This window comes from Scardinius erythrophthalmus (genome assembly GCF_964197995.2).
Source record: "Scardinius erythrophthalmus genome assembly, chromosome: 19".
Lineage (NCBI taxonomy): Eukaryota > Metazoa > Chordata > Actinopteri > Cypriniformes > Leuciscidae > Scardinius > Scardinius erythrophthalmus.
This window is the reverse complement of record NC_138239.1, coordinates 34,667,168-34,686,265: the sequence shown is the minus strand read 5'-3', so window position 1 is coordinate 34,686,265 and position 19,098 is coordinate 34,667,168. Positions and strand designations below refer to the sequence as shown.

The following is a 19,098-nucleotide window of genomic DNA, read 5'->3' as shown; positions in this document are numbered from 1 at the left end:
CTGTTACTGTAATGCATCTATAGTCATTTTATTTGCATGCATTTTGCACATAACGTGTGTGTATTGTGCATTTACTGCATTACATTAGGCGAACAACTTGCAATGATTTCCAGAGGCATCTTCTGTAAGAGCTCTCAAAAAAGGGTTTGTAAAAGAGCACTTATTTTCTAAACATGTAACTGAAGAATTACACATTAGAGTATTCGTCCTCCAGAAAGGTCAACACCAGTTACGCCAAATTCAAATAGAATGACATTTTGTTTTTGTCTTATTGGAGATGTTTGAATACTAAACAGTATGTTTGTGCAAAGTGATTAATGCAATGGCATGTTAATAAATATTTACCCAGCAAAATACCCTCTTTAAAATGATTTAAACAATATTTAATAGAAGCATCAGATATCACATGACGTGAGCACGTGTTTCAGCAGTGGTGGACAATAATTTACACCTGAATAATATGGAAAGAATTTAATAGTCATTGAACTGAAATACAGTGATACACAATAGAAAATAAGAGAATTATTCAGACTCAGCATACTTGACCAGTTAGAGAATATCATGCCATTAAGTCCCTTTCTTTACCCATTCGATATAAATTGGAAATGGGAGGGACCTTTCCCAAATAATGCACTCGATGTGCACTTGCTGCCCCTGCTCGTGTGCAGGGGAAATATATTAATTCATAGCATAGAATAACTCATAAATCTACTTTTTTCCAACTTCGAGACCTGTGGATGAAGCTTCAGAAGCATCTCTTTTGCTTCCCTCGGGCAAAAGCATGCAGTTCATCTCATGATGATGTTTATTTAGTTGCAAAACAATGTTCACAGATACAAGAATACACAGCAAATCATGGAACAGAAGCACACAGAAGCGCTTTCCTCTACCACCAACATTTTATTCAATCTTTTAGATAAAATTTTTCGTAAAGAATTGGAATAATACAATGCAATACTTACAAAATGGAATCAAAACCTAAAAACAGGGCCAATCATCTTCATGTCTGATAAAACAAAAGTGTTGATGGGATTGCATGAAAAGCAGAGAACAAAAAAATAAAATAAAAATAAAAAATCACTGCAATCATATTAGAGCTGGAACCACAGGAGAGTGAACATAGTAGCTCACTAATGCCACAGGTGGCCAAATGATCGATTAGTACAGTGCTTGTGCTAAATGAATAAGATATCTTCTTATCAAAATAAAATAAAAGATGACACTTTCAATAGTGTTAAAATTCATTAAAAATGTCCTAAAAAATGATAATAATATGTTGCAATAGAAATCAAAGTACTGATACTATAGTACAAAAAATAAGCTTAAAATGACAGCATAAAAGACAGATAACACCGTCTGGGACCTGTGTGATTTAAAGGTCCACAAACCCGGCCGGGGTCCATTTCCGTTATCTACAACATCCCAAACTATGCATGGTGGCCAGAAGACTAAAACCAAATAAAGAAAGAGATGAAAACCATCCCTCATGCATATATATATATATATATATATATATATATATATATATATATATATATATATATATATATACACACACATGCATATATATATATATATGCTCTTTTCCTGTATGCACACAAAATAAGCCTGCACCTTTGGAAAGATTATTTACAGCTCTTCAGTAAATTTTTCAAAGCTATTTAAAATATACTTAATGCATAAAAATAAAGATTTTGGCATTCTCTTTGCTTCTTCCTCTTCTGATTGCAAAGTTCTACAAGAACCTTGTGAACCCGGAAGTTCTGCGAAGTGCCTCGTCCTTCTGATGGGGAGCATTCATTCATCCAGCCTGCTAGGGGGCGCTGTGAGACGGGTCAATCGAGGTCCAGGGAGTCCTGCATAATATAGGGGTCGCATTAGAGCATCTAAAGAATCCTTTTACCATCTTCTTGTCGCTCTGATTAATCTCGGACACAAATTCGGCGTAACCGTTTTTGGGGGCAGCTTCATCAACCCCCTCGTCTCCATTTGTTCATGTCACGAGCAAAAACCAAAACATGGACGAACAGACAAAGAAATCGAAAGACAGAGAGGGAGAGATATGGAGCTGAAGTGGTTTCGGGTCGTTCACTCTATCGTCGTCTCTGCATTAATGTTCATCGCGTCGCTCTGTGACTCTCGGCCACACCGTGTGTCTTTAGAGCTGGATCTCGAAGGTCTTGTGGAGCTCGCTGGAGAAGGGGTTTGTGGGCGAAGGAGCGGTGCGCTGTTGCGAGCGGGTCTCCAGTGCGGCCCACTGGGCCTCGAAGGCATCGGCTGGATGCTGAACTGCATTAGACTGAGCCGCCCAGTTGTTCGCCCCGTTAAACGCCACACTGCTTTTGGGAGGCTGCAATGCTGTGGCGTTGGACACCGGAGGTAGGAATGGTTTTCCGAAGGGGCTGGTCACGGTTTGGGTGTCGAACTGGACTGGTTGCGGTGGTGTGGAGAACGGGGAGGACTGGGGAACTGGAACGGGCACCGGGATGGGTTGGGTTTGCGTGGCGGATCCGAACACGTTTGCCACCATCTGTGAAGGTGTGATGCCGACCGGCGGGAAGCTTGGTTGCATGAAGGGGATCCCGTTGGACACCGGGAAGGCCGGCTGGCGGGGGGGGACGGCAGGGACCGCAGACGGAGGGATGAAGGGGGCAGAAGGGGCAGGTGGAGGGATGAAGGGGGCAGAAGGGGCAGGTGGAGGGATGAAGGGGGCAGAAGCGGGGGGGAAGGGCTGCTGAGCGGGAGGCGTGTCGGTTCTCACGGCGCCGGCGGGTTGGTGGACACGCACGGACTTGGACACCTCCTCCAGCCAGCGGTCCGCTTCCGATGGCGTGCGTTTGTGGGAGGAGGAGGGTGTGGAGAGAGTCGCGCTGACTGCAGGATGGGCTCCCACGGCAGGGGCAGGATTTGGCCACTCGCTCCCTATGGGAAAAAAACAAGAAGTTTTACCATTTATTCTGCTAGGCTGTTACAGTTCTCTCCGGAGGGTTCCACTCGATTCTAAAAAGAATCAATTCCTCAATTCCGAGGCTTTTGGAATCGAGAGCTGATACTATGTATTCGGACATACTACTCTTTTGGCATACTGTTTTTCACATACTGTATAATAAGGAAGAACACACCTGATTCTGATTAGAATAGACTCCAACCCTGCATCTCAATGTCCATACTATCCATCCTAAACAGTATGTGAGATTAAAATAAGTGTGGCCCAAAGTATATGTTGAAAAGAGTATGCCAGAAGGCCCCGGATGGTCTACTACTTCCGGTGGATTTTCGAAGTGAATCGAAATGGATCGATTGGATCTGTGCTCACTATAACGGCTAATATTGCCCACAACCCACTGCGCTTTGAAAGAGGATTCAGTTCAGAACTACAAACACGAGGTAAAAGTGTTCAGAAAACTACAAAACATGGAGGATGTGCGCGACCGGCGGTTAAGTAGAGATTTAGATAAAGGGCTTTGAGTGACTAATCAACATTCAAGCTAATAAAAAATATTTAAGTAATGTTATCTGTGTTATATTTCATTTGCAACAACAACGTGAACTTTTATAAAGATCTGTTTGGCCATTAACTTTTAAATGCATTGTTATGCATGAATAGGAGGAGAGTCGCATGAAAGACCCTTGACTGGCAGATACGGTAGGAAATTAAATTTAATTTAATTAAATGTGGAGGATTTTATCTTTGACAAGATGATTGATAGGTCAGTTTACGTGACAGGATGTGACAGAGAGCAACCATAAAAGAAGTGATATTATGTCCCAAAGCTTGTCTAATCTGCTTCACACTCAAAAGTAAGTACTTTTTCTTCACAAAAGGAGTACATACTTTTAGAGCATAGTATAAGTAGGCAAACTGAGATGCAGCACAAGACTAAAATGACAAAGGATTCATTAAAAATGTGCAAAATACGTTTTGCTCTAATTTGAAAACCTGAAAAACAGAGAACCACATTATCTAGACTTATATAACGTATGTCTATGTCAATTTTGCAAATGGAGCTTGAGGCAAGTAGTTTTAAGTTTTAACATGTCGCGTTGATCAATACGCTCATGTTGCACTTTTATTTGCTCGTCAGTAGACGGTGACGTAGCAGCACTTCAGACACTGCCAGAAAATGATCTCAAGACCGTGACGATGGCCATCTTTGAGCCTCTCTCACTCTATGATCCAGGAACACCGTTTAGGAGCCACGACCACAGAAATCACCACGACTGGTCATCGTTCGTCTGGGACAGCCCAAAATCATACAGTGTGTACCAAGCATTAGAGCAAGCAAGGGTATCCAATCCCACTCCTAGAGGGTTAAACATACCTGAACCAGATAATCGAGGTCTTCAGGATCACTAGAAACTTCCCGATGTGTTGGAGCAAAACTCTGAGCTAAATGTTGACCCTCCAGGAGCAGGACTGGATATCCCAGACTTAAACATTTATGGTATCATCGTGAAAGATTATGTCTATTTTCAATTAACTTTAGTCAGAAGCATTTACATAATTACTGTGCGTGTGTCTCTCTATCTGTGTCTGTGAAGGTGTGAACCAAATGGACCATACAGATGTATGGCCCATAGAAACTGGTTGGTGTGAATGACAAAGAAACAGCATTGCTCAGAGTAGATTGCAGGGTAGATCAATCTCCTGTGGGAGGCCCTTACAGTTTTCTATTGTTTGCAGCCCATGTATAAAGTTATGTCTCATAGCGACATGCTAACATCGCTGCTGAAGGACTGCTACACTACAAACCTTCAATAAATTATTTTCCCCATAAGAACTCTGGTCAAGATTACTTATTTTATGTATTGGAGAAATCTAATACATTGGCGAGCCACCCAAACCACTGCTCGGCCAAATACAGCAAAATCTGAAAGTTTGTCTTTTTAATTTGATAACGATACTGTAGTGACTTGACTGTTATTTGATTAGTTAATGTTATTTTTTATCACAAGGGTCTTCAACCAATGTGGGGTCCTCAAATTAATTTTTGATCACAACATTTTTTTGTAAAGAAAAAATAAAACATGGGTAAAAAAACATCACAAAGTCAAATTTAAATATAAGCAGTCTGAAACGAAAGCAAGAGAACCCTCGGTTGATACAGTAATAACTTAACAATATTGGCGAAACTCCATTGCGTTTTTGAGTTTGCGCTCTGGAGAACATGAAATGTTTCTATTTACAGCGGTGAGAAATGTAGCCAATCACAGACATGTTTGTTGATCTCTTGAAGGCAATGTCCAAATCAGAGGTGTTTAAGACAGAATCCACTCACTGCTCAATATGAGTTTTTGTTCGGTGACGAGTTTTGGTCGCTCTCACGAATCCTCTCATTAACAAAGAAAGACACGATGCAAGTAAGAGACTGCAGTGTGTGTAGACAACTTTATTGATTTTGATGGAACGTTGTGAGCTCGCGAACTGAGATGAGTCACAGCTTTTTAGGCATTGTAAAGTGAGCGCTCTTTCGTGCTTTCGAGGCTATAGCTATAAATAAATCCATTTAACAAAAGTATTGTTTTTCATGCAGCTAAGAGGACAGATGGCCAATTACATGCTGAAAGATTTTGGAAGTGACATCTATTAATGCAGGATTCACTCTCAAAATTGCAATTGACAGTGATAACTTGCACGGGACACAAATATGGCAAGCAAAATAGATACGCAGAATGTAAATGCAGACTAACAGATTACTAGAAAAAAAAAATGTATACAAATTTTTTTTCAATTCCTTTCCAATTATTTGTAAAAGTAATGACTTCTTAGTTTAACCTTAAATGCATCACTGTTCATTGCTGTTCTTGTCATGGTGGAGCCTTTGCTACACATTACATCTGCAATTTACTAGAGCACACACACTCATTTCACATACTCAGTGATTTGATTCTTAATTTTCCATCTGACAGTCAAATTAAAATGTGAATTTTTATGAATTTTTAATAAACTAGTAGCTAAAGATCAGGTAAATGTTGAATTGTCCATCTGATTAATAAAATAAAACTAGACTAAATCCATTAAAATAATTTAAAAACAACTGCAAACAACTAATGAATTGATTTTTATCGCAACATGTTGTTTATTATGATACATAAATCTCAATTTTAACAATGAAAGTAATATACAGACAGTGATGCATGTGCGAACAACAACGTGTATAGTTCTGATCTATTGTCTTAACATAATATAACTTATTCTTGATAATGATATAGTTAGTTTCTATTAATATCGAAGGATATGTGGTTAATAAGTAGCTCTGTTTGACACATTTTGTATCGTAGGTCCCTGCTCCACGTCTCTGGCGTCTCTAACTCTAAGGGGTTCTCTCTGGAATACTTGATTCTGATTGGTCAGTCGCCAACCCAGGTATCTGAAGCTTTTATATAAAACCAAGCTCCGAAAACGACTCATTTCAGATTTTGTCACATTATGACGTAATAGTGTGATGAAAGGCCGCAGAAGAAGATCAACGCCTACTTCTACATCATCACATCTTTGGCCCCGCCCACTGACAAGTTAGTGTGATGCAGGATCACTGGACTAAAAATAAAATTACCTTCCAAAGGATCCTAATGCTAGGAATGTGGTTATTTATTTTCAACTATGTGAATGTCTTACTTGAGCATTATTTGTTTGTTCGGAATATTTTCCTATGGATTCTTTGGTAAATCAGTCGCAATTTCGGCGCAGGCTTTGCAAACAGACTTTTATGATATGGATCCGTCAGCCAAACATGTAAGCAACCATGTTAATTCTTAATGCCTGATCTGTGACCAGTGATTTCTGATATGTAATGATTCATGTACAGTCAGATGTTCTTTGTCTCAAATATCGTTTACTGCTGTTTATGCGTCAGTAAATGAAGCCAGTGACTAAACGATCAACTTCACATTATTTCTCTTGGTAGCATAAAAATAGTCTGTTATTTAAATTGTGATTAAATGATATACAGAAAGCAATCAAAGAACCCGTTTCAATCGCTGGAGCTGTCAATCAAACAGTGTGAGTTTATCAGTGACTGAGTTCTGGACTCGCACCAAAACTACCGTTATAATCAACGAATCTCTTATTTACATCGTGTTTGCACTGTTAGTTATTATGAAAGCAATCGTTAGTGAGCAGAAATTGACTTGCAATGACGAGATCACTGCATTCATACGTTCAACGTCTGTGATCGGCTACAATGCTCATCACTGCAACCTTTTATGCCACAATCTAAATATAATGCTATAATCAACACTTTTCATGATTAGTTACCCTTGAGAGCTGTAATAGTAAAAACGAGCTAAAAGTATTTGAGGGTTCCACAAGTAACACTAGCTATTTCATACGCAAAGGCAGGAAAAATGCCTTTTATTTCTAAATGATGAGAATTTTGGATGTAAAAATCATACTAACATTTTAAGTAAAGGAAACATTATCACATTTTTTTTAATTATATATTTTTGACATAAATATCGGACTGTGACAATAACTGAGCAAGTTGCAACTACAGTCAGCAGCTAAAATGACACATTTTTGTGATTTTATATGCATGCACACATTTCATCTCATGCAATTTTGAGATGAAAGTATGCAACAGCAGCTCACAGTACAACCTTGCATTACAAACTAAAGTGAGTTTCTAGCACCTATCTTGCATGGTCCGCAGCACAGGGAGCCCAGGTGTCTTACCTATATGTGCAGTGTGGGCTGTGTTTGGGGTCTTGGCCCAGGGGTTAGTCTCTCGCACAGGCAGCGGGGGCGGCAGCACGGGAGAGTTAGCGGCAGCGGAGACTGTGACGCTAGGCGGCGGGAAGGCAGGAACTGCACCGTTGACTACAGCAGCAGACAGGAGTGACACGACGAGTAGATTAGAGACAGAGCCGGACACAAGCAAGAGTGCTAACACAGAGGCATGCACACACACATTAGGGATTGAAAAGACTAGATGATTAGTTCTGCCAGTAGTGAATGTGTTGGGTCTGTATTGATTAGCCTTGGATCACATGAGCTTGTTGTATATATGGTGCAAAAATCCATCTTTTCTCAAACTGCACAACATAAGCTTTTTATTAGTAATGGCTAAAGGCTTTTTATTAGTTGAGCAATTTACTAGCTAGTTGTCGATGAGTTAATCCACACACACACACACATACACTCACTCACTCACTCACTCACTCACTCACTCACTCACTCACTCACTCACTCACTCACTCACTCACTCACTCACTCACTCACTCACTCACTCACTCACTCACTCACTCACTCACTCACTCACTCACTCACTCAGACTCACACACACACACACACTCACTCACTCACTCACTCACTCACTCACTCACTCACTCACTCACTCACTCACTCACTCACTCACTCACTCACTCACTCACACACACTCAATCACTCACTCACGATGCTGAAAATTCAGCTTTGCGTCACAGGAATAAATTACATTTTAAAAATACATTTAAAAAGAAAACAGTTGTTTTATACTGTAACAATATATCAAAATGTTTATGTGTTAATATATATATATCTATAAAAATCATCTTTTGGAAATTGAACTTAATGCCTTAATTAAAAAAATTAGGAAAAATTCAACTTTTAAGAACACCAATTTTCTTTGTGAATGAATAATGTATCGTAAATAAATAAATGTTCTTCCTTAAAATACAGGGTGCATAAGTTTGGACACCCCTATGTTAAATTCCCATAGAGGCAGGCAGATTTTTATTTTTAAAGGCCAGTTACTTCATGGAACCAGGATACTATGCATCCTGATAAAGTTCCCTTGGCCTTTGGAATTAAAATAGCCGCACATCATCACATAGCCTTCACCATACCTAGAGATTGGCATGGGGTACTTTCCATAAGATCATCTCTCAATGCAAATCAAACCAGCTATTAGGCTAACTGAAATAAAACCATGCCAATCTCTAGGTATGGTGAAGGCTGTGTGATGATGTGGGGCTATTTTAATTCCAAAGGCCAAGGGAACTTTATCAGGATGCATATAGTATCCTAAAAAAAAAAAAAAAAAAAAATACTTAAAAATAAAAATCTGCCTGCCTCTATGGGAATTTAACATAGGGGTGTCCAAACTTATGCACCCTGTATTTTAAGGAAGAACATTTATTTATTTACGATACATTATTCATTCACAAAGAAAATTGGTGTCCTTAAAGGTTGGATTTTTCCAATTTTTTTTAATTAAGTCATGAAGTTCAATTTCCAAAAGATGATTTTTTATTCCTCTTTTTAGTCAATTTTAGCATGGGTGTCTAAACTTATGCATAGCACTGTATATAAAAAACTGTGAATCCGTAACACACATACACAGATCCACTGAGAGTGTGAGAGTGAGGCTGACCTGGAGCAGCGGGCGACTGCGGTGAGGAGGTGTGTTTGGGCATCGGTGCCGAGGAGAACGGGTCCTCTGGAGGCCCACTGAAGGTGGATGTGATCTGAGTGCACAGAGAGCTGATGCTGTCGCTCTCACCCTCCACCTCCGGCACTGACAAACACACAGCACAACAGTCACTGTCTACAGGTCCTCAAACCAACTCACTGCCTTCAAGGCAACAAAACAATACTGTTAAGGCGTCAGGACCAAAGAGAGAAGGAGAAAAAGAGACGGACGTCCAATATTGTAGGGCTGGGTTGAAAATACTGATTTGTCGATTTAAATCGATTCTCATTTTGATGAACCGATATCGTTTGAAGACATATCAAAACTTCACTAAACATTATTTGTAGTGTTTCTCCCATCCTATAATCACAATGAGCTTTGTGCTTTGTTAGTTTTGATATGAAACAGCCTCAGTTTTCAATGTCTTTAATGTGGCGTGACAGATCGCTGTTTTTGTGGACTGATCACATTAAACATTTTCTGTTTTCAGTTAAAACGGTGTCGTGTTAGCGTCCCCTAAGTTAATAACTAATGATCTTTGCAATGGAAGTGAATCAATCAAAACTAACTTTAGCTGGACAATAACTTTATTCTAGAGCTGCTGTAAAGCCTAAACAATCTCTGTTACTTTAATCTCCTATTATCACTGTAAAGCTGCTTTGAAACAATCTATATTGTTAAAAGCGCTATATAAATGAAGGTGACTTGACTTGATCGGCACGTGAACTAGGGGTGGGACCAAATATCGGTACAGCAATATATCATTGTCCTTCTCTGTGCGATACGATATTCGATACGCTGGCACCAAATATTGATATTTTAATTAATAAAATAAAGCGCTCTAAATAGATTTGCCTGCTTTACTACTTCATGGCTCCTCAAGGTGGCGCTCAACACATGAATGAGGGAAACGTGAACATAAAGTGAGTTAACTAGCCTAAGAAAAAGAGGTTTTCAATGGGATGGCGGACAGCAGTATGAGTAAAATAATAGATGGCCAAACCACGTTTAAGACCAAAGTCTGGATCCACAAACAAAATCAACAAAGAGTATGCGATATACAGGAGCTGCTTGGTAAAAGTAAAGTACATGGGTAATAAAAACTTTTTGTGCTTTTTTCCACCAGTTTGGGCTTGAATAAAGAGAGAAAACCTGCACTTTTTACAGACATTTTTGTTTTCATAGCTAAACAGATATTGTGATGTATTCTTATAGGACTTTCTAGCAATATATCGACTATCGCAGAATTGCTGTATCGTGAGGTACCCTGTGATTCCCACCCCTAACGTGAACGATCACCTCTTCCTCTTTACTACTAGTTGAGCATTAAATAAATGAAAATCAGAAGAAATGTTGAAAAGAAATGTTACTGAATGATACTGAAATGTTTCCGCAGAAAGACGTCAATAAATCAGCTTGTAAACAATGTCACGGAATCTCACATTTACCTCTGAAAAGTCATTCAGTGTCCATAAACCCATTAGTCAGCTAGAGAAAAATAACCCTAGAGAGGAGCATTTTGCTATATATGCACTAAAAGGTTATTATAATTACGTTATTATTATATAAACTGCCTTTAAATGTATAATTTAAATGTTTGTGTCCAAATCAGTTGTTAACATAATAGTAATGTACTAACTGACCACTTTATAGTTTACAGCATTAGTTGAGAGAGATTTTTTTCCTTGAGAAAAGTACTGTACCTGATATACTGTATATCCAAATGTATCGATATCAAATTGAATCGAATTGCAAGCTTGTGAATCGCATCAAATTGTGAAATTTAAGTCAATGCCCAGCTCTATGAAACACAGTAGTCAACACTTGAAGTGGATCAAAAAAGTTCATCAGAGTTGTCCTAAGACAAGAACGGGTATTGTTCAAATTCATGTATAACTTTGATGAAAGATTTTGATCCTCTTCAAATGTTGACTACTGTAGATACAGTATATAGAAAACGTTCTGATCTGGAAAGGTGATGATCAGAGAAGGTGAAGAGCCTCACCTGTGTTTTTGCTGGGGAAGTCGGACTTGCGCTGCATGGTGGACGGCAGCTCGTTCATGCGCAGGGACATCTGTCGTTTGAAGGGAGAGGTTTTCTGGCTGAGCGCCGGGAAGCCGCGGAACGAGCCCTGGCGAGCGAGAGCCTCCACGGGCGCGTGGCGTCGAGGGATGGCGTGAGGATTGGCGTCCTGAGGGGCCAGTGTGTTCATGGGCAGAGGCGGCGAGGACGACGAGCCGTTGGGTCCCGCGAGGGAGACCGCAGGGTTTGAGACGCCCCCAGAGGAGATGCTCAACACACACTCTGAGTCTGAGGAGAGACCAAGACCATTGCCAATGACACCACAACACTACCGTTCAGAAGTTTGGGGTCAGAATTTTTTGTCTTCTGCTCATCCAGCTGCATTTATTTATTTATTTCTTCTCAATACAATTAAAAATATTAGTATTGTGAAGTATTATTACAATTTCAAATAACTTTTCTATTTGAATATATTGTAAAATGTAATTTATTCCTGTGATCAAAGCTCAATTTCCAGTCACATGATCCTTTAGAAATCATTCTAATATGCTGATTTGATGCTCAAGAAACATTTCTGATCATCAGTGTGTAAAACAGCTGTGCTGCCTAATGATTTTGTGGAAACCATGATTCATTATTTTAATGATTCTTTGGTGAATAGAACATTTATTTGAAACAGAAATAATGTATAACATTATTAATGTCTTTACAGTCACTTGTGATTAATTGAATGCGTCCTTGCTGAATAAAAAACATTGACCAAACAAAAAAGTGACTGACCCCAAATGTTTTTACAGTAGTGTATCATAATAATAGATGTTATTACTGATCCACTAAAAATCAGAATGTGACACCAGCTAGATAAAAGTCATTGCAAAAACAGTGCAGAAAAGAAAAGCTAAATCTGAGCGCACTTGCTTTGATATTTTATGGCAGTGGATTTCAAATTTTAAAGCTAAGGATCCTCAAATACGGTTCCTCTTACTTCCAATACTGTTCATTATAAAGACCCATTAAAAATGTTATGTGTGACATGTTGTTTCTTAAAAAATAAGCAATACTTTCAAATGGCTTTGTTTATTGTCATTGTCAATAAGCACATGTTTAAGATTTTAAATGGAAAATAAGTACATTTTATTTCATTGAAAGCATATGTTTTTCTACCCACTATTAATGTTATATGTATAAACTTATTCATTAAACTGATCAAAAGTTCAAAAGTGACATTAAAGACATTTACAATCCAGAATTCTATTTAAAATAAATGCTGTTCTTTTGAACTTTCTATTCATCAGTCCTGAAAAATTATAATTACAGCATCCACAAAAATCAACATTGATACTAATCAGAAATGTTTCTTGATCATCAAATCATCATATTAGAATGATTTCTGAAGGATCATGTGACACTGAAGACTGGAGTAATGATGCTGGAAATTCAACTTTGATCACAGGAATACATTACATTTTAAAGTATATTCACATAGAAAACAGTTATTTTAAATCGTAATAATGTTTCTCAATATTACTGTGCTTTACTGTAATTTTGATCAAATACAAATATCCTTGGTGAGCAGAAGAGACTTCTTCCAAAAATCTTTTAAATGGTAGTGTATAAAAACTTTGTAAACACATGTACATCCCTTCCCTGAACCCCAGATCCAGATGGTCAGTCTCTGAAACGCACCTTTCTTGTTGTCCTGCATCTGCCGCATGACCTCCTCTCGCTCCGCCTGCTCTGTGGCGGTGGTGACGCGGAACGAGCCCTCCCGCGTGAAGGTGGTGCGGTTGGCATCGAAAGTGGCCGTGACCCCGCACTCCTTCTCCCGCTTCTGTTTGCGCTCCAGACACGCGGCAAACGCACAGCCCACCGCATGACTCAGACGCTCCCCCTGACGACACCGACCACACAAACCAGTCAAAGCGCTTTCTTCAAACCAAATCTATCTATCTATCTATCTTTATGCTGTGAAAATTAATAATATTCTAATATAATTAAATGTAATATAATGTAGTTCAGCACTGTCTGATAATTTTATTGCAGATTTAATGCTGTATTCTAGTCTATATTGTTGTCACTGCAATAGATTGGGTATTTATTCTTGTAATTGTGATCATTTAAATATAAATATTTAATATATCACATATCACATTATTTGTACTTTGTACTTTTCATGATATTCATAAAATGTTTAGACACAAAATTGAATCTTCCTAAGAAAATGACAACACAAAGAGCATATGGTATATGGTTCTCATGAAGATTATGTGCAATTATCAACATATAGAACAATTCGATTTTTTTCTAGCAACTTCACAAGGTGCATGTGAAAGATGTAAAACTTGTAAGCTCTTGTTCTTAGTTTTCCAGACACTGAATTTTATATGAAGAGGCATTAACAGGGCCGTCGCAAGTGGGGTGAAAGGTGGTGACAATTATAGGGGCCCCCGCTGCTCAGGGGGCCCCACAAAATCCAGCAGTCATACTATATAGGCTCCTGTTGTATGAATAATTCTAATATTTATATTAGTTGTATGCCTGAGATTTAAATGAAAACCACAAAAACATGCAATTTGGTTAAATATTTTTTCCAAATATTCTCTTACCTCCCTATAAATGGTTTAGTCCGATCTTAAGTATTTATTAATTATTCAGTCAGTGACAAACATCAGATGGACCCAATAAAATTGTAAGTCCCACCCCAGCTCGTGAACAGAACCAATCAGAGTTGAGGCGGCAGTGCCTGAAGTTAACGATGATCTTGGTGGAAGAGCAGGAGACTGACTGACTGAAAACATAAATCAGGGAACCAGAAATGCCATGAACAGAAGGAGAGGGAGGCCTGGAGAGTTGTTGTATCCCAGTCGATCAATACGTTCTTGAAGACAGGTTGTATTGTTATTTCGCTGGGAATAAGAAAACTACCGTCTACAGCCTGCCGGTCCTGTCACTCTTCATTATCGGCGCGCACCACAATCGACCGAATGATTATGTGCTCAAAATTCCTGTCTTTTAACACTGTTGTAAATAGAGTTCAAAAATTGACACGAGTCACGACGCATTGCATTGTGCACCTAACCTGCCGGCTGATGATGTATTTACTACATCAACAAAACACGGATTCACACTGCACTTGAATGAATACATTTTAGCTTTATTTAATAATATTATCTTTATTAAAAAATAAGACAATAAATTACTTTATTTTTTAAATTGACTGCATTCTTGTCAATTTATAAATGTTTACTTTTTGATTTATGAATTATAACAGACTGTTTCCCTGATGGAAAAAAAAAAACATTATTTTGCTGTTACTTTTTTAAAATTGGTTTTATTATTATTTAAAGGGTAACTAAACCCTAAACCAACTTTTTTTTAGTTAATGATCTGTAAGAATGGGGCTTTATTAATGCTGTTCATTGATTCGAGTAACTTTTTTGACATTTGGGTATAAAGTGTTTTTAATTCTACAATATATGGTGTAAAAACGTCTGAGTGCTGCCCTCTTCAGGTTGAACGGTGGCTACTGCAGTTGAATTTTCCTATTGGATGTTGCGGTACTGCGTGACGAAAGCGGTACTGCGTGACGTAGGCTGGTTCCAGCTCACCACGCCCTCCCTTGGTACGAGCTCACCACGCCCTTGGATGAGCTAGCGTAGATTTATCTGGATTTAGTACAGTGGTAGGTGTACTGTTGCTGGTTGCGACAGCACTGCTGGACTGCATAGCTTTCCAGCAGACTTGGAAATTAGGCGCCAGTGTTTGGATGCACTTGGCCTGGAAGACCGTGAGTGTAAAACCTGCATTTTACGTGGAATTGCTTCTCCAACGCAATAGAGGTGGACATGGACTTCTCCACACAGCTCGCGCTGAACAGCGACGCAGTGCCAAACGCTGCTCCTCGATGCTGCATGGACTCCACCACCGCAGCGGCGTCTTGATGTGAGTGATCATATATATTTTAATCACAATTTATGGTTAGGCTAAAGTTAATCCTCTGGGGTCGACAAACGCGTCGGCGCATTTTGCTGGATTTTTTCACATAGCGGCAAAATGTGAATATGCCTATAGAGAGCGCGTGCTATTGACATCAACTCGATAAAACTCATCAGATGCATATTTACGTCGTCTTGCGACCCTGTGAGCAAACTATCCATTTTAGACAGTCTGTCAGCAGGACTCTCAGGTGCACGCCCTTCCGCTCACGGTTCGTCCCCTGTATCTCCGCTGGGGTCTGCCCACTTTTCTAGCATTTTTCAAATATTGTCAGTGGGTGGAGTCAGGCTCTGACCAGGGGTTTAGTTACCCTTTAACAATTTATTTTTATTAGTTGTAATTTTTATATAAATTTAACTTTTAAAATAAAGGTTTTACAACAACATCACCTTCTTCTGATATATGTGGGCCTCCATGCTCATCTATTGTACAGTATATGATATTGGAGGAGGGTGGTGGGGGCCCACATCAATATGTTTTCAGGGGGCCCCGAATCCTCTAGCTACGGCCCTGGGCATTAATGAAAAGTAAGGTCACAAGTCTGTGACCATGACCTGTCCGTGAGAGTATCTGCCAGGTGTGGGAGTGCTCACCGAGTCTTTGACGGCCATGAAACAGTGGCAGATCCAGCGGCGTGTGGTCCCATCTCTGCAGATGTAGGAGAAGGCGTGCTCAAAGTTACGATCCGGCGCACAGAAGGAAACCTTCTCTATTGTCTGGTCTAGAATCAGATCCTGAGAACAAAACAGGCAAAATGCAAATCATTACAAATGACATTTATATTATGTTTCAGGGTGTTTTCACAGCTGGCTTGCTTGTAGCCCCTACGCTGAGTTTCCATACATTTTTGTGACGCGCTCCACAAACTTCCCGGAAAGGAAACCAGTGGCGTCCTGTTTGTTTTCTTTATTTCACAAACGCACAATGTTTTGTCACGACCGCTACAGATGAAGCCACAATAAGCCAGTGGAACATAAATGTCAGTCCATCTTGACGGATGACGCAGAGGAATCTCCGACCAATAAGAGGACGTTTTACGCACATGTGACTTGTATAAACACATTTTGGTATGCTTTGAAATGTTGCCTTGTGAAAAAACTAACCAAACCAAGAAGAAAATGCAACATTGTAACACATTAAGCAAGCAAATATATTTATATAGTAACTTTCCAAACAAATCAATGCAGTTCAAAGTGCTTTACAGGCCAAAAAAACAATAGATACAATGGATAATAGACCCATTAAAATACAAGAATAAGAATAAAGTTTATAAGGATTAACTCTAAAGGCATAAAATATCTAAAAATGAAGAAAAACACATGAAATATATAAAAAGCATTATAAGATATTACAGGAAGGCCAGACTAAAGAAATGTGTTTTAATTTAGACTATTTTTAGCACGTCGTACTTCCTCTGGAAGGTTATTCCAGACGCGAGGAGCACAGCATCACCGGATATTTTAGTTCTACTTTGAGGTATTAATAAAAGAAAAGAATCCAAGGATCTGAGGATTACAGGATCATATACTGTAAGCATTTTTGAAAGATAGTCTGGAGCAAATCCATGCAGTGCCTTTAAAAATAAAGCCCCTTTTTCAGAACAGAGCAAACGATCTACAGGTCTGAAAACACCCAGTGTTCATCAGTCATACATCAGTTTATCTGCAGTCACACTGTAATCAGGGACTCAAACTCATCAGGGGTGAAAAGAAGATATTTATTTTTAAATATCAGCTTTAAATGTGGATTTAAGTATTTTATACAATTTTAAAACTACTTACTCCTGTACTGTGAAACAGAAGGGAGAGCTTCTCTTTTGTTGACAACAGATTTATAAACAATTGTAATTTTTGTAATTTCTGCTTTTGTAGAAATCTGCATCAGTGAGAGATTGTACATTTTAAAAGTCAGTTAGTGTCTTTAATTTCTTCATTACGTCTGTGCAGTGATCACTGATCAGCGCTTGCTTTGGGTGGACAGAGATTCTGATCACGGAGTCTATACACACGTTCAGCTGATTTCTTCAGTCAGTGTTAATGCTTGAGGAGACTGCTGTAGTATTATTATTATTATTATAATGCATAAACATCACATAAAACAAACTGAACTGTGGTTATCCTCTTGACATGTTTGTCAGATGGTTTCATGCGCATAGGCCTTCATGCAGTGATGAGCAATGACTGGCTCACACCAGCAGGCGGCAGATGAATATGATAAGTGTGCATGAATATAGGAGAACTGCTTCATTCACCTAGTCCTCATGTTGACCCAAACCTCTTGTAACACACACACACACACACACACACACACACACACACACACACACACACACACACACACACACACACAAAGACATTTTGAAGAGATGCTCTTTTCTGTGCATTTTCAATGAATGGGATCAAAGAATTAAAGGATGCAAGAGCATTATAAAAAGTATAACTACTGGTCAGTTTATTTAAAGTCCCCCTGTAGTCAGTAATGTTATCCCTTTAAACTCATCTGATCAACAAATTTACATATTTAAACGTTTTTTCCTCGAAAAAAACAAAATGTCATGCTTTAAAATATCTTGAATGTAACTCTACACTCGTGCCTCATTTAGTATACGCGATTCTATGAATATGCAAATTAGCCCCGCCTCCACTCACTCACAGCAGCTCAGAGATCCACTCGTTGATCTGATTGGTTACAAGTTAGTTTGTGACGTCAGAAACTCCAGCGATTTCAAAGTGTGTTTTTGAGACTGTCTTTGGTTCACTGCAGTTTTAAGGAGGAAATACTCAGCAATGGTGTCGACTTATGAATTTACACATGGTTTGTCTTAAAGCATATTAAAAACACCACATAGACACAAACAACATTAAAAGCTTGATTTTCACTACAGGGGGACTTTAATGTCTTCTAAAGCCATACATACAGTTTTTTATGTTTTGTATTTCAGCTTTCTTTTTAATTTTAGTTAAAAGTTTTAGTCATTTTGTTATTTTTTTATTATTTTTATTTTTTTCCCACTTTTAGTTATTTTAGTACATCAAGTTAAACTAAATGACAATGAGAAATTTACTAGCTGAAACAATTTTTTGTATAAATATTTTATTTTGAATTAAAAAAAGTATGGTTTTAGTTTTAGTTTTAGTTAACTACTCTAATCCTGATGTGCACGAGCTCTCATTGTTAAAGGAACACTCCACCGTTTTTTGAAATAGGGCTTATTCACCTTCTTTCCTGCATTTAGATAGGTGGGCAAAATGCATTTTTGTCTCAGTGCATGCTAGCTTAGCTTAGCATAATGAATGGAATCCTTTGTTGCCAGTTAGCATGTCCTGAGTAAAAGTGATATAAAAAATAAAAAAACCCACCTAATTACTTCTTGTGGCCTGCGTATTCACAACAAGTACAAATAGCGATGCAGATTAACACTAGGCGATTTCCTAGGCAGATATTGACTTGGGACTATATTAGGGGGAAGCACAGGCGAAGCACTGCTACTTGGGCGCAGAGATATCACGCCCAAGTAGCAGTGCTTCGCCTGTGCTTCCCCCTAATATAGTCCTTAATATACAAGTCAATATCTGCCTAGGAAATCGCCTAGTGTTAATCTGCATCACTATTTGTACTTGTTGTGAATACGCAGGCCACAAGAAGTAATTAGGTGGGGTTTTTTATTTTTTATATCACTTTTACTCA

The 19,098-nt window shown here is 38.7% G+C and overlaps 1 protein-coding gene across 5 annotated transcripts in view; it reads right to left on the bottom strand.

Annotated features, from left to right (window-relative positions):
* Positions 1-1,564: 1,564 nt before the first annotated feature.
* Positions 1,565-19,098, bottom strand: part of numb (NUMB endocytic adaptor protein) — a 75,249-nt gene continuing 57,715 nt past the window's right edge. For 4 of the 5 annotated variants that reach the window (XM_081347238.1, XM_081347237.1, XM_081347240.1 and 1 more), the window contains 6 exons: positions 16,005-16,145; positions 13,102-13,306; positions 11,398-11,703; positions 9,354-9,497; positions 7,676-7,819; positions 1,565-2,922 (listed from right to left, as the gene is read on the bottom strand). In XM_081347238.1, the coding sequence (XP_081203364.1) occupies positions 2,159-2,922; positions 7,676-7,819; positions 9,354-9,497; positions 11,398-11,703; positions 13,102-13,306; positions 16,005-16,145 (1,704 nt within the window). In that variant the 3' untranslated portion in view covers positions 1,565-2,158. The remainder of the gene's footprint in view (positions 2,923-7,675; positions 7,820-9,353; positions 9,498-11,397; positions 11,704-13,101; positions 13,307-16,004; positions 16,146-19,098) is intronic. The other variant, XM_081347241.1, reaches the window with a different exon arrangement.